The 23,055-nt window shown below is 39.9% G+C and overlaps 1 protein-coding gene across 1 annotated transcript; it reads left to right on the top strand.

Annotated features, from left to right (window-relative positions):
- Window positions 1-16: 16 nt before the first annotated feature.
- myofl (myoferlin like) lies at window positions 17-21,920 on the top strand. Its single transcript, XM_042501594.1, has 54 exons — window positions 17-378; window positions 862-917; window positions 1,049-1,140; window positions 3,328-3,436; window positions 3,645-3,741; window positions 4,807-4,985; window positions 5,364-5,492; window positions 5,876-5,938; window positions 6,029-6,079; window positions 6,260-6,290; window positions 6,383-6,498; window positions 6,615-6,741; window positions 6,834-6,937; window positions 7,029-7,097; window positions 7,193-7,236; window positions 7,325-7,407; window positions 7,528-7,560; window positions 7,704-7,828; window positions 7,942-8,055; window positions 8,503-8,680; window positions 9,049-9,173; window positions 9,270-9,379; window positions 9,570-9,762; window positions 10,452-10,607; window positions 10,697-10,828; window positions 10,913-11,076; window positions 11,534-11,648; window positions 12,702-12,804; window positions 12,887-13,026; window positions 13,108-13,272; window positions 13,515-13,602; window positions 13,808-13,885; window positions 14,916-15,097; window positions 15,225-15,383; window positions 15,466-15,567; window positions 15,768-15,929; window positions 16,039-16,204; window positions 16,295-16,365; window positions 16,461-16,475; window positions 16,562-16,660; window positions 17,068-17,196; window positions 17,775-17,930; window positions 18,050-18,141; window positions 18,295-18,465; window positions 18,588-18,736; window positions 19,465-19,604; window positions 19,751-19,839; window positions 19,915-20,010; window positions 20,108-20,249; window positions 20,350-20,449; window positions 20,583-20,776; window positions 20,861-20,970; window positions 21,089-21,236; window positions 21,377-21,920. Exons 1-54 carry the CDS (start codon window positions 291-293, stop codon window positions 21,413-21,415), a joined length of 6,168 nt encoding a protein of 2,055 aa, XP_042357528.1. The 5' UTR covers window positions 17-290; the 3' UTR covers window positions 21,416-21,920.
- The last annotated feature ends 1,135 nt before the right edge of the window (window positions 21,921-23,055 follow it).

The raw sequence follows: 23,055 nt of genomic DNA, 5'->3' as shown, positions 1-23,055 counted from the left end.
AGTTAAGTGATGCCAAGCAGCGCTGACTTTAAGTATGAAAACCTTATTTTGAAAGCTATTGAGAACCCCAGCCTGTGATTCCAGGTCATTTTTGTGTTTTTCTCCTGTACTAACTCTCCTCCACCGGGCTGGTTGGTGTGTTTCACGCCTCTGACTCATGAGTGAGGCTGCCCTCCGGTATCCACTCCTCTCTGCTGCACATCTGTGCCTTTCAGTTCCCTTTCTGTGGACTCCTTCTCTCTCAGCGGAATATGACTCGTTTCTCTGATTAAATTTGGACTTTGTCAAAAATGCTGCGGGTCATTGTTGAGTCCGCCAGTGGGATCCCCAAAAAGAAACTTGGAGACCCGGATCCTATAGCTGGGGTTGTCTTCAGAGGTGAGACTATTGCTTTGACGTTTTTTTTTTTCCAGAGAAACTGCTGTATGCTTTGTTAACTATTTTCTCTGCCACACTGATCATGCATATAATGTTTAACTTTAATCTGTCATCCTTAAAGTTTTGGACATTACTTTAGCAATTAAGCAGTTTCCATCTATTCCTGGATTTTAATATTTTGTCAGTGATTCATGATCAAAACGAAAAGTAGTCTACATCCATATAAGGTCAGAATAGCACTCTGTCCTCAGACAACAGCGGCATTCTTTCACTGCAAGGCTTGATCTTTATATTTACAAAATTAGATGTCTTATTGCACTAAGTGTTTCTCTATTTCCACCAGATTGTAAAAAGTGGATTGCAAAGAGTCATTTATTCTTTGGAAAAAGTGTTTGTGTCTACCGATGTCATCATAAAATTATACTGGAACACCATATTATGATTTTTTCCAAATGAATAAATACTGTCCATTGTGTTTTATAGGTGAAAAGAAGAAAACCAAAGCAATTGACAATGAATTGAATCCTGTCTGGAATGAAGTAAGTGCAGAATTAGTTAGCTGTAATGCACTGACTGGGGAATTACAAGTCAACTGAGAGCTGCTATTACCTCAGTTAACTGTGTGTTGTTGTTTAAATTGATTGTAAAGGTCTCCTCCCTGTAATTTCAGGTGCTTGAATTCGATCTGAAGGGCTCTCCCTTGGATGCGTCTTCATTCATCAACGTGGTCGTCAAAGACTATGAAACAATCGGCAAAGACAAGTATGTGCATGACAAGCATCAGACAGAGAAATTGTGACATTTGCATATTTCATATTGAGCTTAATACATTGTTTTTAATTAATACATGACCCTCAGCCTATACCTCGCAATATAACATGATACTGATCATATAAACACACTCCTGCCTTTGATTAGGAGGGCATATGAGGGTAAACAACCTCCCCAGGACTACGTGGAGGCGGTCTTTACAGAAACCCCCTCCCAAGAAACCAAATACCTATGTTATGCTTTGTAGTGCAGGGCATTACATAAGGGGAGTCCTCCTGATGCCTCAGAGGTTTACCTTTTCAAACGGCAGACGTGTTATTAAAATCTGTGAAAGTGCAGTTGTGTTTCAAATAGCAACACTACAACTAAACTGTTTATTTGAACAGTGTGGTTTAAAGTGGTTATTACGATCTTTTCTTAAGGAGCAGAGATGCGTGTTCTAGCTTTGCTGAAATTCACAACCACAGGACTCAGTGCAACCATGTTAAGACTTGCATGGCTGGTAAATAAAAACACTCCAGCTCTTACAGGAATGTTTCCTTAAAATAAAAAAAAAAAAATCATTTTAACCTTCCCAAAGCAAGACCCTGACTCTCTTTGTTACTCTGCTTAGTTTTCTGTCGTTTATATGTTTGTTAGGCACACACTTGCATCTTTTTGTCTTTCCGCAGCGCAGACGAGAGGGTAGACCAAGTAATAACATTCTCACTGAGTCACTCTGGTGACTGATTGTGTGTAACATAAATTATTCTCGGGCAGGCACAAGGGGTGGGGGAGGGTGGAGGGATGTCTGCATCAGCCACGCAGTCACTTGGATATTTTTCCATGATCACAGCCTGCACCACAAGAGGTGGGGGTGGGGGAGGTGAATAAGAAAGCTTGCGCTGGCTTGTCATTGGCACATCTGTGATGACTAGTTGTAATTCAGCCTGTGATGCTCTGCAAAATGAACTTTAGACACAGTGTGATGCAGATTATAGAGGGAATAGTATTGGATTGAACATGGAGGCAACATTTGTCACCAACTCACCCCCTCGTCTAAAACCTAGAAGAGGAATGTGACTCACAGAGTTTAACTGGGGACATTTAATGTGTGCTGCCATCAAAATAAAATGCACTGCTCAGTTTGTTTGGCGAAGTTTAATCCTAAGTTTGCTTTGTTTAAAAGAGATATGCAAGTAGTGGAAACTTAGAAAACCATCATCTGGCTCTTTCAGTGTGGTTGAAAAGTCTTTTTTTTCCAGTGAAGCAGTTCCACATACTTGAGCTAAAGTTTGAAGTTTAGGGTTAAGTTTTGTTTTCTAGTTGCGTAGGAGAGTTATGTATACAAATATTAATCTGTGTAAACCCGGCCTTACATGTGGCCTCTTGTTGCGACAGTGAAGTGCCATACCAGATTTCCTCTTATCCTCAGTTGACCCTGCTTTCCAGGTACAATCCAATTTTTTAAGCTCTGTATAACAATAAATAACGGCACAAAAAAACAGAGCCAGAGCATAATCATGAATATGAGTTTGCCTGCTTTTGTGTTTGCTTAAGACAGCCTTCTTCTTTGCTCTATTTGTCCAGCCTTCAGCTGGGCACAGTGCACCCAGCACATGCCTGTGGTGTGTTAATTGTTTCCATCTTTCTTTTTTGTGCACTTTCACGTCATCTTGGTGGCTTGCCTGTGGGACCCGCTTGCCCTTGTCAACAAAGTGTCCTGTTTGCATTTTTTAAATATGCTCCCACTTGTCTTTTTTTTTCGTTGTTGCCAAAATTAGCCAAACAAAGTGGATGTTTTTTAGATTTGCTTTGGATGATTTTGGAATATATCCAATGTGTTGAAATCCATTGTGATTATTAATCACTGTTACCACATTACTTCTGTTTGGTAGGAAAAGTAGGTGCTGTTGCACGGTTTGTCAAAATATCTGAAGAAGTGAAAAAGGGAAGTATAAACCGCCCACTATCCAGAGCAACGAACAATTACGGTCACAAACACTGTATCTAATTCTCTCATGAAACTGTTCATCACAGAATGTGGAACCAAAGCATCCTCTGTATTGTTTGTTTTAGCTATGTGTCCTTTGTGTATTTTCAAACAAAGGCAGTTGTTTCTCTTCAAATGCAATAATTCATTTACTGCTGTATTTGTGATTGTATGACTTAAGGAAAATATTTGTGATTGCTTTTCAGGTTCATTGGCTCTGCAAAAATCTCTCTAAGAGACTTGGCCAGTGGGCAAGCGAGGTCCCTCCCATCCAAGAACGTGCCCCTGCTCAATGAGAAACAACAGCCTATTGGGGTGAATACAATTAGACAAAAACATTATCCTGAATTTCATGCACTAACATATGATACTTTAAATACACAGTTACAAGCTAAGGCAGCTTTAGTTCTGCCAAATAATGCCTAATATCTATGTAGGTCCGCAGGAAGTAGCTGAATTTGTTTAGTCTGTGATATACTGTAAGAGGCGAGGAACTGATAATGCAAGCATTTACCCTTTTCAGTCAACCATTAATTTGCTCATTGGGTATGAGCCACCTGCCAGCGCTACTCCAAACCTAAATGATCAGCCTCATGGAGACACGTCTCATGTAGATGTTGGTAAGTAGACAGTTAATCAGAAATGAAAAGAGTTGGTAGTGTATCTTTTTAATGCCCCCCAAAAGAGCAAAACAAAGCATCACTCCCCTTCAAATATGTTGTATAAGTGGTTTTTCATGGGGTTTCACTAGGGATGGGAAAGTATGCAATTTTGTTGCAGATTATAAAAAACACAATATGTTGATCATGATGAATTTCCGCTATCGGGATCACTGTATATACGGGCTGCATATGAATCAACCAACACACAACATCTTAATCAATGATATTTCATATTAAAGGATATGATGCCATTTCAAACAGTTGTAAAGCCCTGCTTTTTAAAATTGTTGTATATTTTTCACTCAAAAAGATGTGTGTCCTAAACGTGATGCATTCAGAATATTTGTTTCGTAACAAAATGTAAGGTGAGGTGATTCCGGTATGTAGTTATGTAATTTGAAGAGCATATTTTTATTATTATTGGATTAATATCACAAATCACAATTATTTTGGCCAAGATAATGGTGACATGAAAAATTGTTCCATTCTTACCCATAATAATAAGCAAACAAAAACACAAAGATACATTTTAATCAATCAATAAACATGCAGGAAAGGAATGTGAAAATAATTAAGGAAAAAGATAAAAAGTCAAAACATCAATACACCCTCTCAAAAACTGGATAATGGTTTCCCGTGATATCTAACAAGTGGCGCCAACTTAATGAAATTCTTTTGGGGGTTTTTACGTAAATTATTCATAGCCCTGTTATACCTGATAACATAGCACTTTGATACGGATAGATGATTACTGTCTTCCAACAAACTACAGTGCACATTTTGGATGCCCTTATCGCCATTCATCGAACTCTTTTAATATTGCTAGTAAGGTTCGACAATTTTTAGGTATTTCCTAAAAGGAACACACTTTCTGATTGTTGTCATCGAGGTATTTTAAGTGTCTGCCATGTTTTTAGGAGATTAGCGAATTTCAAACACTCCCAATTTCAGTGAGAGGGTTTTTTTTTTCTCTTATTGCGATGTGTATTTTTTGATTGTGATTATTGTGGTTTTGCTCCACAGGAGGCAGTGATGAGGGAGATGAGGGAGATGAGGGGGAGGCAGATGTTGAGGGAGGAGGTCAGAGTGGAAACCCTGGAGCTCCCACCTCGCCCAATCAGCCTGGGAAACCCAGACAGAAGCCAATCCGTCTCAGTCGTAAGAGGCACAGAGCCTTGGCCAATAAGCCTCAGGACTTCCAGGTATTGTTCGTTTGAGTACTCTGTTCCTGTGTATTTAAAAAATGCTAGTTTAGGGTGAAATTTATACAATTAATCACATGAATAACAGCAGGCTTCACCGGTGCATATATAGATAGTCAGTTATAATAATCATCATCAGTTTTGCAAAAAGGGGAACCTTGTTTTGGTTTTCATCAGGGCAAGCAATTTCACACCTATGATTTTCTTTGGGAACGTATTTTTGTTCCCATGATAGGTCCTGAAATGTATTTAAGCAGGCTCCTTTCTGTACTGAATAAGTTTGTATTTGTTAGCCCATATACCTTTTCAAAAGGGATGCAAATAAATGGCCTCACTGTTTGTTCAGCTGTCTCACTGTTTGTTGCTTTCAATGTTCAGATTCGTGTTCGAGTCATCGAAGCTCGACAGCTGCCTGGCAACAACATCAAGCCAGTGGTTAAGGTGAATGTATGCGGACAGACCCACAGGACTAGAATTAGAAGAGGAAATAACCCTTTCTTTGACGAGGTAACGAGTCCATCACCACATAAAAAAACAAAAACACATCCTGTAGGAATTCATTCACTTTACCTTTTTTCATGTTTGTCTGTTTTTAACATGCTCTTATTTTCTCTCTTTGCCACTTAATCCCTACCAGCTTTAATAACCCTTTGGGGCATTGCTCTCTGTATCGGCAGCAGTGATATGACAGTGGACCGTAAAGGCAGTGTCTTCAGCTTTCTCTCGTATCTCACTCCTCTCATATGCGTTTTCTTCTGTCTCAGTTTTTACCAAAGCATCTCAGCTTAAAAAATTGTAAGTCCTAATAATGTTTGTCACCGATAACAAAGTGTGTCTGAGATGATAATGTGTTGTGCATACAGTGAAACTCATTAATTTCTGTTCCACAGATGTTTTTCTACAACGTTAACATGCTGCCCTCAGAACTGTTTGATGAGAGCATTAGTCTTCGGGTGCGTAGATAAGATAGTTTTCCTCTGTAAATATATAAATACTGTTCAATATGTGGGAAATTCTGTAAAGCTGTGTTTTTTTCATGGCAGGTTTATGACTCCTTCTCCCTCAGAGCTGACAGTCTAATGGGAGAGTTCAAGGTATGCTGATTGAAGGGCTTTTAAGTCCTTATCTCTGCTTTATTTATTTCAGAAGTTTGACCTGTAGCAATTTGCTCCCTCTTGTAGGGAGTGCAATATAGCAGAATTGAGGCTTTTATCACCAGCAGGTTGACAGATTTAAAAAATGTTCAGTAATTAAATTCTTTCTTGCTTACACAGCTGGATGTTGGCTACATCTATGACGAATCAGGTCAGTATTTCCATGTAAAGCGCACACGAAGATTTGTTAGTATATATTATGTTGTAGTTGTCTGAATGTCTTGAATATGAAATCACGTCCAGGTCATGCCATACTGAGGAAATGGCTCCTCCTGAGTGATCCTGATGACTCCAGCTTGGGGGCTAGAGGTTACCTGAAAGTCAGCATAATCGTTATGGGAACTGGAGATGATCCACTGGTGCGTTCACCTTCTTTTTTGCCATCAAGTTTCTTTTTACTCAACACAGTGTACAGATCAGTTTAAAGTAAACAAAAAAACACAACAAACTCCTCCCTCCCCCTCCCCACCTCTAGTCTGATAAGAGAGACATAAGCGAGGAGCAGGATGACATAGAAAGTAATCTTTTGGTGCCAGCCGGTATTACAATGCGATGGGCCACACTCAGCCTCAAAGTCTACCGTGCCGAGGATATGCCACAGAGTAAGTGACCCATAAACTTCTGTAACCAATGTAGTTTAATACAGTCAAATCACTTTGAAAAACAACTATTTAAAACCTGTTTCACATTTCAGTGGATGACGCCTTTATCCAGACAGTTAAACAGGTCTTTGGAGGGGAAGGAGACAAGAAAAACTTGGTGGATCCATATGTGGAAGTCAGCTTTGCTGGCAAAAGGGTATGTCATGTTTAACCAAAAAGAAAATTTTTTTCCAATCTACCTACTGATTGAATTGAATCTATATGCAATGGAATGTTCTTTGTTTTAGCTGTGCACCAAAATCATTGAGAAAAATGCAAATCCAGAGTGGAATCAAATCATCAATCTCCAAGTCAAGGTAAGTAAAATGCAGTCATGTGTCTTATGGGCTTGATTCACATTTCTGTAAAACCTTCAGCACAAATCAACACATGCCTCTGTCTGCCTCTGTAGTTCCCATCCATGTGCGAACGCATAAAGCTGACAGTTTATGACTGGTAAGAGCTAAAACTATCTTCATACACAGCTGCACAAGTGGCAGTAATATCAAAACAAATACCTAACGTGCCAGTTTACTCTCGGCAGGGATCGCCTAACAAAGGATGACGCCATAGGATCCACATTTTTAAATCTGAGCAAAATGTCTTCCTCCGGTGGAGAGATTGAAGGTAATTATGAAATCTGTATTATTGCAATGATTGTTGTCACTCTCTGGTTTATATTTTTATATTGCACTTTGACTCATAATATATATGTTTGTTTTATTACTTATTCCCCAATGGAAACAGATGCAAGAGCTGATACCAACACAGTGTCTGACTGTACGTAAGAAATGCTCACCTGCATGTTCTAACATGTTGCTTTGAGCGTCTGCTTCCGTTTCAGTATCTGTTCTCATACACCTTATATTTAAAAGTCATGAAGCTGTGCAAGTGGGTTTTTAAACAGTGTCTTTATGTTTCAGTGAGCACTGCGGGATCAGAGATTGGTTTTCTCCCAGCCTTTGGGCCTTGCTATGTTAACCTGTACGGTAGCCCAAGAGAATTTAGTGGCCTGCCTGACCCATATGAGGAACTCAACATTGGAAAGGTAAGACTCCGCTATCAGCTCAGCACAGAGCGTTCAGATCTGTAGATAAGGTCACGTGATATTTACCTGCACGACATTGTGTACATAAAGTTTTGCATTTTGATTTGTCGCAGGGTGAAGGCGTTGCCTACAGGGGGAGGGTCCTTGTTGAGCTGTCCACTCAGCTGGATGGAAAGGTTGATAAGAATGTTGACGACATCTCTAGTGATGACATCCTGGTGGCGCAGGTATACACTGTGTGCTGTTACTCTGTCATACCGTTATTCCTGCTGTCTCCTAATTAATCGGATTTATATGATAGATACAGGCCACAAGGTTTTGAATCTGTTTAATATTGCTTGATTACTTTTTTTAACGACAATGACAATGTTATTGCAGGGAGGGTCTTACCTGTAGTGATATTTATTAATCTAGTTTGTTTTGGTGTGAGTTGCTGAGTGTTGGTGGTATCGGCTGTAGAGATGTCTGCCCTCTCGCCAATTTAATGGAACTAGATGGCACTTGACTTCTGGTGCTTAAAGTGCCAAAAAAATACAATTTGTCCCTTAAAATGTTTGCCTACAGAAAATATCAGTAGTTCCGTCTTAAGCAAACTTTGTCTCTGGTTCAGAGCAGAGACAAAATAATCCTGCCCTTTCCTCTAACAACACCACATTGTTTTTAATTGAGTGCAGAAATACCAGCGGAGGAGGAAGTTCTCTCTGTGCGCTGTGTTCCACAGTGCGTGCATGCTCCAAGAGCCAGGCGAGCCAATCCAGTTTGAGGTCAGCATTGGTAACTATGGTAACAAGATGGATGCCACCTGCACGCCCCTCTCGTCCACCACGCAGTACAGCTTTGCTGTGTTTGATGGTATGAAAAGAAGAAGTCTGCAAGAATTCATAAAATGACTGAAAGATTTATTCCATTTTATGATGTGGTTTTTCTTCAGGAGAATGAAGGAGCTCCACATGCAGTACATAGTATTTCAGCATTGTTAAATGTATTTTTTATTGAAAATTATTTCAAATTAATCATAATCAGTGGAATATACATATATGATATATATCATTAGAACTCTAATGTAACAGTAGATAGTAAGTCATAGTGTTTACAATGCTGCAAATGTGTGTTTAAGAGGTGACAAGGCCAAACGAGAGCCACATGGACACCAAGGTTTGGTGAGCTGTTCACTCCACAACTATTGTTTAAAATGACTAGGCATATTTTGTATCCCACAGGTAATCACTACTATTACCTGCCCTGGGCTGACACTAAGCCTGTAGTGATTCTCACTTCATACTGGGAAGACATCAGCCACCGTCTGGACTCTGTCAACGTTCTCCTCTTCATTGCTGAGAGACTGGTGAGAACAAGTCTCAGTGGCACATATTGTACATGTCCACACAAGTATCACCGCTCAGTTAACTCCTTTTATCCGTCTATGTGATTTTTTTTATAGGAGTCCCACCTCACCTCTTTAAAAACAGCCATACTAGCCAAAGTGTCTGAGAGCCGTCTGGCAGAGATTTGGCTTAAACTCATCAACCACTTGATTGAGGACCTGAACAGGTAAGACAGGACCAGACAGATCCCACACTCGACCTGTGTGTTTTATGAAGTAATGCCCTACTGCAAGTTATCATCAGGAAAACTGTAGTGTGGCTATTGCCTTTATGTCAAATACATTTGCAAGTTGTTGCGTTATTATTTCTCGTTTTGTTCCCATCCAACATTACTCTCTATAACAAACTTTTGACAGTTTCCAGCTTCCAGTGCTGGAGGGCCAGGCCAATATCACAGCACTGGATCTTCAGCTGAAAAACCTGCGTGATGCTGCTGTGGGCGGAATCAAAGAGATGGCCAGTCGCATAAGAGAGGAGGCCACAGATGTCAAGGCTACTGTTGGTGACATTGAGGAGTGGTTGGACAGAATCAAGCAGCTGGCAGAGGAGGTCAGGAAAAGCAAAGATTTGAATGTTATTTAGCACCCCAAAACATGTCAGTAAAAAAAATAAGCTTTTCTGGTAACTTTTTTGTGATAGGAGAAGATAGTCTGTGAAAAAAATTATGTCCCTCCACCTCTTCCTACTGCGCTTAATGGCATTTACCAGAATCAGACCGTGGTGCACCAAAAACAGCCAACCAGAGCTGAGAGGTCTCTAACCCAGCTGTCAATCATGTCAAACACTGCTTGTCACCTGAAATACCAAGCAATGCACAGCGCCCATCAGCCAGACTACCTTTCCCATTTTACAGCTAAAAAGTACAAGTAAATAAGTTTCTGGTAAACTGAGGTAAGAAATAGAAACGACAGTAACCGAATCTTGATTCTTATTTGATGAGTGCTGCCTAGCTTGACAATTTGACCACAGTTCATGAGGTGATTGACATGACTGACAGCTGCATTAGAGACTCATTGGCTCTGATTGGTTGTTTTTATTCACGTGCAGTAAGACCATAAGAAGCGCTACAAGGCAATAGGCTGGGAATATGATTTTTTTTTTTTACAGATTATATATCAGAGTTAATGCTGTGTGAATATAGTGACTGTTTCAGCAAATATGACAAAACTTTTTTTTTAAATAAAAGTTACCATGCACAGCTTTAATTATGTAATTGAAATACTGTGTCTCTCCATTAGCCTCAGAACAGCATGCCAGATGTGATCATCTGGATGTTAAGAGGAGAGAAGCGGATAGCTTTTGCTCGTGTCCCAGCAAACCAGATCATGTACTCCAACTTTAGCGAGCAGGCGCGTGGCAAACACTGTGGACGGACTCAGACCATTTTCATGCAGGTAGAAAAACAGCCAACATAATATTACATTATATATTTCTCTTGTAAATTTCATAAAGAGTTTCAACACTCATCATTTTTATTTGTCAGTACCCCATGGACAAAAACAAAGGTGAAAAGGTCCCTGTTCAGCTGCGGATCAACATGTGGCTCGGTCTCTCTGCCCATGAGCAAAAGTTCAACAGCTTCTCAGAGGGAAACTTCAGCGTCTTTGCTGAAATGGTACGGTAGCTAAAAAAAGCAGCTTTTAAAAACACTTATACATTTAATATGATTTCAGTTGCATTATCTCTGACATGTCCACAGTACGAGAACCAGGCCCATGTTTTAGGGAAGTGGGGAACAACTGGCTTGGTTGGTCGCCATAAGTCCTCGGACGTGACAGGAAAGGTGAAACTCAAACGAGAACGTTTTCTGCCACCACGTGGATGGGACTGGGAGGGAGACTGGTTTGTCGACCCCGAGCGATGGTAAGTTTAAGAAACTCATTCTATAACATACAGGTACACACTCACACAGTCCTTTGTGATTCCTGGCTTGTACAGTCTCAAGTACAAACATCCTGTTATCACTGTTAAGTTGAACATGCTCCTGAATTCTGTTCATATTTCAGCTCTATTATCTATTAATTGACAGTAATCATCAATCATTGCTTGTGCCAGCCATATCATGAACACAATCACAGGAAATGAGAAGGAATTTTGGCACCAGCCAGTTTTCTGATTTTAGAAGGTCGCCCTCCCTTTCTGAGTGCCTCCTAACTCTAAAGTGCTTACATTCCCCTTCCAAGGTTCATGTAAACAATTTTAACGCTCTGAAGCCCGTCTTCCTGAGCTGTTACGTTCGGTTTATCACGGTCCTACATAGCTGCTATCTGAGTCACAAAGCCTCTCATCAACCTGCGTGCTGTGCTGCTGTTTTCTGCAGCCTGTTGACAGAAGCCGATGCCGGCCACACCGAGTTCACAGATGAGGTTTTCCAGAATGAAACACGTTTCCCGGGTGGGGAGTGGAAGCCGGCTGCAGAGCCCTACACAGATGTGGTACGACCTGTCGCTATCTCCTGCACACACAAACGCACATTTCATTTTTGTGAAAAATGTGGTGTAAAGATAACAGGACAAATCCTTGTCTATCCATGTTATTTTTCAATGTTATCAGTGTTTCCTGTGACATTATGTACTTAGGAAAGGCTGCTTTGTTGTTGAACATTGTGGTCTTTACGGATGTGTCTTTTTTTGGTTGTGATGTGTAGTTTTAATTTGGGCTGCTACTAATAATTACGACTAATACCACAAATAAATTTAAAAAATGCTAATATACTTAATATTTTAAATGGATCCTATGACTGTGTAATGAGGAAGTGGTTGCTCATAATGATGGACCAACAGAAAACCATCACCCAAATGCAGCTCTCCTCAGGTCTTTGGGGCATTTTAGCATCTTTCAGCTTGTTTTGGTTTTATGGCATGCAGCTTAACTGTTTTGAATCACTTTAATTCCAGACACAGCAGGTAGCAGCTGCATTTGGATAAAAATCGCTGATTAATCCACGGTATGCTAACGGACAATGTTAGCAATGAGCTGCTGAACATACCTGAGCATTTAACATTTGGGTCATCAGATATTCCCCTCAGAAGTTGCTGGAGAGCAAATTGGAGCTAGGAGAAGAAATAATATTTGACTTAATTAAGTCTCATGCAGCCAAAAAATGTTCATGTAGGTTTAAGGATCATAATTATTAAAATGATTTGAAAAGTAAGAAACTCTTTGCATTTGTTAAGTTGTAATTACTCAGTATTGTTATGAAGTAACAAGTAGATTTGCTAAAATTATTTAAAATTGCCGTTTGTAACACACGAGAAATAAAGTTGATTACTGAGTCTCATTCCCAGGTCATCAAATAGACACACTAATGTTCAACCCAAACCATCTATATTTGACGACCTTACCTCGGAATTAGACTCAACAATCAACTGTCCGCTTTCCACTTTTAAACATTTAAATTACAGTCCTTAATTTTCTGTTTATTAACATCAAACCAAAATTGGTATTCAGTTATTTGAAGCACTAAATCGAGTGTCTGTGTTGTGAAGAATGGAGAAAAGGTTCCCAGCCCAGCAGAGTTTGAGTGTCCACCTGGATGGAACTGGGAGGATGTGTGGAGCTTTGACAGCAACAAGGCTGTAGATGAGAGAGGTAACATGAACACTAACACAAAACCTCATGTTTTAAATACTGTGAGTCCAATTTGGTCTATATGTGTCTTTTGGTACTATAGGTTGGGAATACGGAGTTACCATTCCTCCCAATGATAAGCCTAAATCTTGGGTAGCAGCAGAGAAAATGTATCACGTCCATCGCAGGAAGAGACTCATAAGACCACGGAAGAAGATATTGGATAAAACAGCTGTTACTGAGGTGAGGAAGAGGTAGTAGATGAGAAACAATTCAAAAGATGTTATGTTGTTCATTCTTTTCCTGTCCTCATCTCTTGCACAGAGGCAAGAACCAGGGGAGGGTTGGGAATACTCCTCCCTAATTGGCTGGAAGTTCCACAGGAAGGAGCGCTCCTCTGATACGTTCCGCCGCCGCCGATGGAGAAGAAAGATGGTCCCATCAGACTGCATTGGGTCCTCTGCCATCTTCAGGCTGGAAGGGGCACTAGTGAGTCCCCTGAGAGACATTACTGAATACATGTTATACTCTTACAGTTCCCCCAACGAGGCAGTTGTCATGGCAGCAGCTGCTACTTTATGCCATCTGAGTCATATCCTCTCATTATTCTCCCCTGTTCCTGTCAGATGTTGGCAAATCACTCAGGAAGTGTATTTTAGTTCTGCATTCTTTTCTGCAAATTTTCTTCAATTTTGTTCTTTTAAACACCTCACTCTGTGTTCTGTAAACAGGGGGTTGATGTTGATGAGAAGGCCAGTAAAACGGATGCAGCCAAACTATTTGGTGCCAACACACCCACTGTTTCCTGCCACTTTAGCCGTAAGTAGTTGGGTCAGATAAAATAATTCCTGGTCACTCACTCTGGTCTCTGATTGTTTCTTCAAAGTTCTTGATGCAAGATAGCATTTAATCAGGAACCCTGTAGACTCTGGATTGTTCAGCAGTGTGTCAGATGTCCTGTGAAGTTACATTGTTTTTGGAGGCGATAGAGTTGAAAATGCTGATAAATGTTATCTCCCTTCAGGTTCTTACCTTTACCACCTGAGAGTGTATGTGTATCAGGCGAGGAATCTCTGTGCTATGGACAAAGACAGCTTCTCAGGTAAAAATGAAGCAGACAACTTGTGGTTCAGAGTAACCAGACAAAGTACATGCCTGATAAAGAGGAGTTAATGAAGTCTACTTGGGAGGTACTATTCTGCCAAAAAAGCCATTAAACATCACAGTGGAGAATTTAATGTATCCAAAATGACAAACCTGTTCACTACTGGCACTGGGGGAATTGGTCCAAGGTCCGATTGTATCCGGTTTTTAAAAATATATATTTACCTGACTATTTTTTGCTGGAGATATTACAGACCTGAATTGGTGCATGTCCAAGATGTGAGAACCCTGATAACTGGAACAGGTCTAGGGCTTATTTTGTAGACCTGATAAGCCCTGAAATTGAATTTGCCATTAAAACACTGTTATACTACTTAGAAAGTTTTTTATGTCGAATACAAAGTACTTTTCTTACCAAACTTATTCCAACTAATCTTTAATAATCTTTAGAATGCCTATTTATGTTTTATTGGATTATTTTGTCACTTAGTTGTCGTTGTCGTTATGTGAGCTGCTGTAATGCCTGCAGTCGACCAGTTTAGGATATTTCTAACTCTAATTCTTCTTATTCTTATTTTATTGAGCTTTGCAGTGCAGCTGAATTTCATCTTATATACCTATACAATGACAATAAAGGTATTTTGATTCTTATTCTTAGATAACGCTTATATATATAGATGTTTAAACTTTTATCAATATGGACATGCCACACATGGTTAGAATGAGTAGATTCTTCATAATTTAAGTGTTTTTCAAGATATTTTATGGAATCTATGAACACCAAAATTAATTTAGATTCACTGGCATGATAAACAAGAGAGATGGAAAAAGGTGACTCAAGTCAGAATATGTGTCCATTCCCTGGGACCCAGCCCAAAACCAATATTAAGACATGGATCCGCATCTGTATGGGTCTCTGTGTTGGGTCTCGGGTCCAAGGGTCAGGTTAGATCGGTGAAAACGTCAGCATCACAGGTTTACACATTTTGTCCTACATTTCCATCAAATAATTATCTGGTCCTCTTCAGATCCCTACACCCATGTGTCATTCTTGCATGTGAGCAAGACTACAGAGGTCATAAGGTCCACCCTGAACCCCACATGGGATCAGACTCTCATCTTTGAGGACATTGAAATCTACGGAGACCCACAAACGATTGCCCGCAACCCCCCTGATGTTGTTTTGGAGCTGTGCGACAGTGATCAAGTGGTATGTTGTATATTTAATCCGCTAAATAAAATTGCGTGCAGACTTTTATCTAGAAATGCAACTGGTGTTTATGGTGGTTGTAATCCAGCTTTGCTAAGTCTTTGTGTGTTTGCATTTTATCTACAAGGGTAAAGATGAACCTATGGGTCGCTGCACCTGCCCTCCAATAGTCAAACTGAACCCCAATGTGGCCGTCAACCCAAGGTTGCTGTGGTTTCCCGTCACCAAAAAAGGCCGCAGTTCTGGGGAGATACTGCTGGCTGCAGAGCTCCTACTGAAGAACAAGGTAAAGAAATACAAAAGAAAGTAAACATACTTTGACTTCATCAAACTGTACTCAGGAGGTGATAATATGCTTTGCCCTCCAGGCGGATGAAGGAGATCTGCCACTTGTGCCTCCTCGCCGAGGAGAGAAGCTCTACATGGTTCCCCAGGGAATCAGGCCTGTGGTCCAGCTCACTGCGATTGAGGTACACAACCCTTTGCCAGCCCCTATCAATTGCCATGACACATGTTACATGATCAGACAAGATCAGCCCAACCCTAAGATTTCTGTTGTGGTTTCATAGAATTCCCTTCCCCCTTTCACATATCTCCCACCACCACTCTGGACCCCTAATCTGCCCATACTAGTTTTTTTAAGAGTATTAATGTGTATATTTGTTCCCAGGTCTTGACTTGGGGCTTAAGGAACATGAAGACCTACCAGTTGGCCACAGTTTCTTCCCCCAGTTTGATAGTGGAGTGTGGTGGTGAGATTGTTCAAACCGCTGTGATCAAGAACTTCAAAAAGAACCCCAACTTCCCCGGATCTGTGCTGCTGCTCAAAGTGGTACAAAACCCCGAACTTTCTTCAATAATAATCGAGACACTTGTAAACGTTTCATGTCTAGATTTTTCAATTTCTTACATGGTCTGTGTAATTGTTTTCTCCCCTATAGCTGCTTCCCAAAGAGGAGATGTACACCCCTCCCATAGTGCTGAAGGTCATTGACCACCGGCCATTCGGTAGGAAACCCGTCGTGGGTCAGTGCACCATCGACTGCCTAGAGCGGTTCCGCTGTGATCCTTATCGCATCAGCAGTGAAGTCTGCATGTCTGCCAGAGGTATATACACATACATGCACTCGTACATCCACACACATTCAGCTGCATGCAGGAAAGGCTTATTGTATCCTGTTTCGATTGACTTTGCAGTGGCAATGATTGCTGCTGCCCAGGGAGACATCGTCATAGACATTGAGGAGAGTCCCATCATGAAAGCTGAGGTAAATAATAACAATGCGCTCACAAAAGGTGGAAAGATTTTCACATCTACTTTTATTTATTGATAAGTCTTCTTTGTTTGCTTCCCACTTTGCAGCTTCAAGCAGAAAAGGTGAGACTTTACTTATTTCACAGATATTCTACTGATAGATAGCATCTCTGAAAACACAAAGTTCATCATTATCTTTAAATCTATAGGAGGAGGAAGCAGTAGACTGGTGGAGTAAGTTCTATGCCTCTGTTGGAGATCAGGAAAAGTGCAGGCCTTATCTGAAAAAGGGATACGACACATTGCAGGTAAGAACATGTCATTGCACAATAATTGATTCAATCTTTGCCTTGATTCCTTGTTTGGGTTTAGTTTTGCAAGTTGCAGCAAGCTGACTATGGCAGGATTATGGCTGTACTGATTCCTTCTGATACAAGTTTGCAATAGTATATACCCTAAGAAGAAGTGGGTTTTTTTTCTCAGATGCCGACAAGACCAGTCAAACAAAAGGGAGTTTCACTAGTTAGTTCTTTATATGAAAAGCAATGCAAAAGTGGAAGTGCTATGGATACTTTCACCTAAGCTGTAAAGTATATCAGTTGAAAGCTCAGAATCACAAAGATTTGACTTAGTTTTGTGTAGCAGACAATGCAGTGGATACATGTAATTTGTGTTCTGCCTTCTGTGTTATTTTGTTTTGTTTTGTGGTTTTCAGGTATTCAACAGTGAACTAGAGGAGGTTGCAGAGTTCCAGGGACTCACTGATTTCTGCACCACGTTCAAACTTCAGCGAGGAAAGAATGAAGATGAGGAAGATGATCCATCTGTGGTGGGAGAGTTCAAGGTGAAGGAGATACATTTTGAGAAAGTGTTCCTGGTCAATCAGCAGTACATCAAACCTGAACAAACGTAACATGAACAATCACTGCTTTTTCTGTTGCACAGCTACTCCTCATAGCCTCTGTCTGTCCTCTGGTGGATAATTTATGAATTTCAGTTTAAATCAAAGGATTCATTGACTCATACTTCTCTCATATGCTGGAAAGCTGAACAACATTAAGTTAACATAACCTTAGATTGATAAACATTCACAGACTCGCATTTGACTTTGCCTGAAAGACCATCTGAAAAGAATTTGGCTGTTGGATGTTATTAAGACCAGAATTGTATCATTGTCAACTACAGATGAGGACATGACTATGGAGGAAGTGAAACCTATGATCAAAACTGTCACTCTTATGACTCTTACTCACATTGGGCTCACTTCTATAGTGAAATGTGTTGTGAAAATAAATTGTTTTTTCTGGGAAACTCCCTCAAGGAGCTCTGGTTGAGGACCACAGGTTGAAACTTTGTGCGCAAATGTGATTACGGAGGGGATGTTAAATTACGAATGATTCTGTCCTCTTTGGTGATATTCAGGGCTCATTCAAGATTTACCCACTGTCTGATGACCCAGTGGTGCCAGCTCCCCCCCGTCAATTCAGAGAGCTTCCTGAGAGCGGACCTCAGGAGTGTCTGGTTAGAATTTATGTGGTGCGCTGCCTTGACCTGCAGCCTAAGGATACAAATGGCATGGTGAGTGTTATATAAAGCTGTAACTGTACAGCCACCCCTGATTTGGTGATAAAGAAATTAATCAGAAAAATGCTCAAGATTTTTATTAAAGGTGTTTAATTTTTTGTGCCTTCTTTCAGTGTGACCCATACATTAAGATCGTATTGGGAAGGAAAACAGTGGATGACAGAGATAACTACAAACCAAACACCTTGAATCCAGAGATTGGGAGGTGAGACAGCAACTTGTTCTGTGTTCAGCTTACTGAATTTTTTTTTCTTTTTTTTCCATTGGTTCAAATGATTACGGCGAGTTTTAAGTTTCTGTAGGAACAGAATTAAAAGAGCAACAAGTACGTTAATTGATGTCCTCCGTTTTCTTCAAGGATGTTTGAGCTGTCTTGTTTCCTGCCTCAAGACAAGGATCTGAAGATTGCTGTGTATGACTACGACTTACTGAGCAGAGATGAAAAAGTGGGTGAGACAATCATCGATTTGGAGAACAGACTCCTGTCTCTTTTCAGGCCCTGCTGTGGCCTGCCACAGACTTACTGTGTGTAAGTATAAACTGATTATAGTATAAAATCTAAAGTACACGCCAGAACGTAGACCAGGGACTTCTCCTTTGGTATGTTCAGTTTCTCAAACTCAAACCTAGAAACCTAAAATGTTCTTGCAGCTCTGGGACCAATCAGTGGAGAGACCAGCTCAAGCCCTCCCAGATCCTTCAGAACGTGGCCAGAGTGAGAGGCCTCCCTCCTCCGCGCATAGAAGGAGATGGCAGCTCACTGACCCTCTCAGGAAAACAATACAACCTGCAAGATTTTGGTACTGTAATTTTAGAAAACTAGGCAGAATGAGTAGGATTTGTCAGCTGTGATTTGTAAATACAACATTCAAAGATCGCCCCTCCTCCCAGGCTCAGTGGCTTTCCATGGATCCGTGCTTATGATCTGGCGCTTGGTCCCTATGTTTTTATAGAGTCCCACCCACACATTGTACATGCTGGTATTTGCTGGGGGCTACAACTATGCCCAAAGGCTAATGAAAAGAAACATCCCAAACACAGAAAAATACGGATACAGACACCGCCAGATACCGCCACACACAGGCCAAATGATAAAAGTATAGTTTTCAGAAAATCAGTGCTTGTAGATTTCAAATTCAAAAGTGCAATAGAAGTGCTTGCTAGTAGCAGCCTATTAGGTCAAGATGACCGCCACATCATGTTTAAACCAGGCCTTGCAGTGTGCAGAAGTGCAATTTATAAGAAACAGGCTCACGTCATGTTCAGGTTTTTTTTTTTTTGAATTTGCAGCACGCCATTCAAGTGAGCCACAGTTTGATTTAGAGGTTGTTGTTTTTTAATTTTTTAATTACATCATTATTTTTAGGGAAATCCTACTCATGCTGCTTTTGACAATTCTTTATCAGTATGCTACAGTTATATTTTCTTCTCATTTTTGCTGTTTGTATGTCATCGATAATAACATCCATCTCCTACAGTAAAATATCGTTTTATCTTTGACTTTTGTTATCTGCTGTGCCCTTTGCAGAGGCAAACACTGTGATCCACCAACACTTGGGTCCAGCCAGAGAGAGACTGGCTCTGCATGTCCTCAGAAAGCAGGGCTTGACTCCAGAGCATGTGGAAACCAGAACCCTGTGCAGCTCCCACCAACCCAACCTGTCTCAGGTTAAAACAATAACACTACATTTATTTTTTTAGTAGAGTAAAAGCTAGCAGTAGAGATAAAGTACGAACATAATCCTCTGTGGAAAATTTTAATGTTGTTGTATGATAGTTTTGTTTAAAACAATCACCCTTTCCCACAAATACAGGGAAAAATTCAAATGTGGGTAGACATTTTCCCCAAGAGCCTTGGTTTGCCAGGGCCTCCGTGTGATATCACTCCACGCAAAGCCAAGAAGTAAGAGACACTTAACAAAAGTCTATTTTATCGTAGTGCATTTAAGGATCAAACATAACGGTATATTTAAAACAGGTACATCTTGCGAGCCATCATTTGGAACACAACTGACGTCATTCTGGATGAAACAAGCATCACTGGAGAAAACATGAGCGACATCTACGTTAAAGGGTACTTTGCTTTTCCTGGCTCTGCTTGACTTTTACATGCATTCTTTACCCATTGCACTCATTTACAAACTTCAACTCACTATGACCATGTTTCTCAGATGGATGCCAGGTATGGAGGACCGAAAGCAGAAGACTGATGTCCACTACAGATCCCTGGATGGTGATGGAAATTTCAACTGGAGGTTTGTCTTTGAGTTTGACTACCTGCCTGCAGAGCAGCTGTGTGTTGTCTCTACGAAGGTGAGTGAGATCCTGGATCCTGTTGTTAATAACCATACATATTTGTTGTGCTGGTATGATGACAGGAAGTGATCTAAGTGAAGATTTTGGCTTTTTACAGGAACACTTTTGGAATCTGGACAAAACTGAATTTAGGATTCCTCCTAAACTGATCATCCAGATATGGGACAATGACAAATTCTCCCTGGATGACTACTTAGGTGAAAAAGCATTGTTATTAACCACATTTTATGCCATGATGACACAAAGGAAAGGTCTTAAAATATAAAAAATATACTAGAGAGAATAACTGCAATAAAATATTAATATTTCCTGTCTTTATCTCTGTTATAGGTTCAGTTGAGCTGGACCTTCTTAATCTGATCTCTCCTGCAAAGACCCCAGAGAAGTGCAGCCTGAAGATGCTGCCTGGGATGCCAGGCTCAGTATCCTCCAAAAAACCACTGTCCAACTCACTCTTCTCCCAGAAGTCTGTCCACGGCTGGTGGCCATGTGCGATAGAGCAGAATGGGAAACATGTGCTTGGTGTATGTTTATGTCCACAGCAAAGTCCATAGTAAAGTTTTTTTTCCAGGTCACTATTTAAGAATGTGTTCTTAAAAACTCCACAGGGTAAAGTAGAGATGACACTGGAAATACTTGAGCAGAAGGAGATGGAGGAGAGACCGGCTGGGAAAGGCAGAGATGAGCCAAACATGAATCCCAAGCTGGACCCACCCAAGTAATAAATCTGAGTCCATAAAATTATACAAAATGCACAAAATATGATTTTGTAGTTCAATGAACTGCTTAACGTAACCTATGTAATTTATGTAATTATTTCTTTCTTTATTCAACAGCCGCCCCAACACGTCATTCTTCTGGTTCACAAGCCCTTGCAAGACCATGAAATTCATCGTGTGGCGCAGATTCAAATGGATTTTCATTATAGGGATTATTCTTCTGCTTGTTATCTTGTTCCTGGGGATCCTGTTCTACTCCCTACCAGTAAGATTACTCGGCCATCTGATAATTTATTGATATGAACATCTATGAAACTTCCATACTTATTTTTAATCGATCACACATTGTTTTTCCACAGTATTTTGTAATCTGAGTGAATTGTAATGCCTGTCGCACATTTACAGAACTACATCTCAATGAAGATTGTGAAGCCTTTCTCCTAAGGAGCATTGCAGAGAAGCTGTCTGCCTTCCTGCCGCAGAAGTTCTCTTCGCTGTTACCATCGTGAAGAAATATATGATGACTTCCTCTGCTGATGCCATAGCAGACTGATATTCACCATTCTGCTTGCACATGATACTATTATTTTTTTGCACTCTCAGTATTGCTTACATTACATTTCTTGCGTTGCAAATAATCTTTCATGTTCAAATTTAGACAAAAAAAGAAAGAATATCAAGAAATTTATATTTTAATAAACTTTTAAACAAATTGTTCACATTTTGTTCTATATGTTTTTAACTGTTTTTTTTTCATTTGAATGTGCAAATCCTTTAGTGTTACAATTGAAACAGTATTTTTCTTTTCTTTAACAAACATCCCTTTCCACCTCCCACCTTAACCCCCCTGTTCCTGCTTTGAAAGTCTATAGAAATATAGGTTCAACACACAATTACATTGATTCCAGATTTTTTAATGAATAAATGAATAAAAAAAAAGAGACAAAAAGGGTGAAGGTCTTGTAAACAGTAACCAGTGTGTGAGAGTGAACAGTGATATTGTATAATTTTGTATTACTTCTTTCCTATTGAAATATTTTGTCATTTTGCACACATTTTTTTAGTGATGTCTTTATTTCAAACATGTAAAATATAACAAGAACAGCATTTAAAAACATATGAATAACAAAGAGAAAAAAAGACAATACATTTTATCCTCAACCTGCCTCTATTTAGGCCTATATGTGGAAAAAGGTGTAGGAAGAAGTATAAACCTATTTAATCCTACTCATGTATTCATTAATGAAATTATTATAAAAACTCCCCTGTAGAAATCCAAGGCTTGTCATATATGTACCAGCACACACATATGTACACACACACACACACACACACACACACACACACACACACACACACACGCACACACATATCTAAATGTGTATATACATAGACCCTTATACAAAAAATAGATACATTATTACCAAGAACATATAAAATCAGTGCAAGCATTTGGAAACTAACTTCATGTATGAATTACAATAATAAAATTAAACCTCATTACCAGAATTAAATGTTAGGAATAGCAAAACAAAGCACTCTTGCAATAAAGAGAAAACTAAATTGTGTTTTAATCATTTAAAAAATAAGTAAGGATAAAACTAAGCACAACATCAAATAAAGTATTACAAGTCTACATTGAACTCATTATATATATATATGTACTGTTATATGAAATGATTTTTATATCTTCACTTTACATTTTATTGCTATTTTATAGCTTTTATCTGTTATGCAGCATTTCAATTCATTTCAATACCTCCTTAGTGGTTGCACGACAGGAAACTCCTTTTCGACCCAGTTGCTACGAGACCGTCTCATGATCCCGCCCTCTTGTCATGTTAAAACCGTCCTGATTGGTCCAGTTTCTCCTGCCGTCAACGTGAAGCAGCCGCAACAACGAAGTGAAAGTAAACCGGATGACAACATTTGTGATATGGGTGTGCAGATAAATAGTTTAACCTGCAAATAATTAAATAATTATGTAATACACTTAACTCCGAAGTCCTGCACAAAGAGGGACATGCTTGTAAGTGGTGTCTTGTCGTTTTCATGTACATAGCACTGCTAGCTTGATGAAAAGA

This window comes from Plectropomus leopardus, chromosome 15, assembly GCF_008729295.1.
Source record: "Plectropomus leopardus isolate mb chromosome 15, YSFRI_Pleo_2.0, whole genome shotgun sequence".
Lineage (NCBI taxonomy): Eukaryota > Metazoa > Chordata > Actinopteri > Perciformes > Serranidae > Plectropomus > Plectropomus leopardus.
Note: the sequence above shows the minus strand (reverse complement) of the source record. Positions and strands in the feature narration are given on the sequence as shown.

Coding starts and splice junctions, on each gene's coding strand:
- myofl (XM_042501594.1), top strand. CDS start 291: ATGCTGCGGGTCATTGTTGAGTCCGCCAGTGGGATCCCCAAAAAGAAA. Junction 6,291..6,382: donor CTACATCTATGACGAATCAG/GTCAGTATTTCC, acceptor AATCACGTCCAG/GTCATGCCATACTGAGGAAA. Junction 8,681..9,048: donor CAGCTTTGCTGTGTTTGATG/GTATGAAAAGAA, acceptor TGTATCCCACAG/GTAATCACTACTATTACCTG.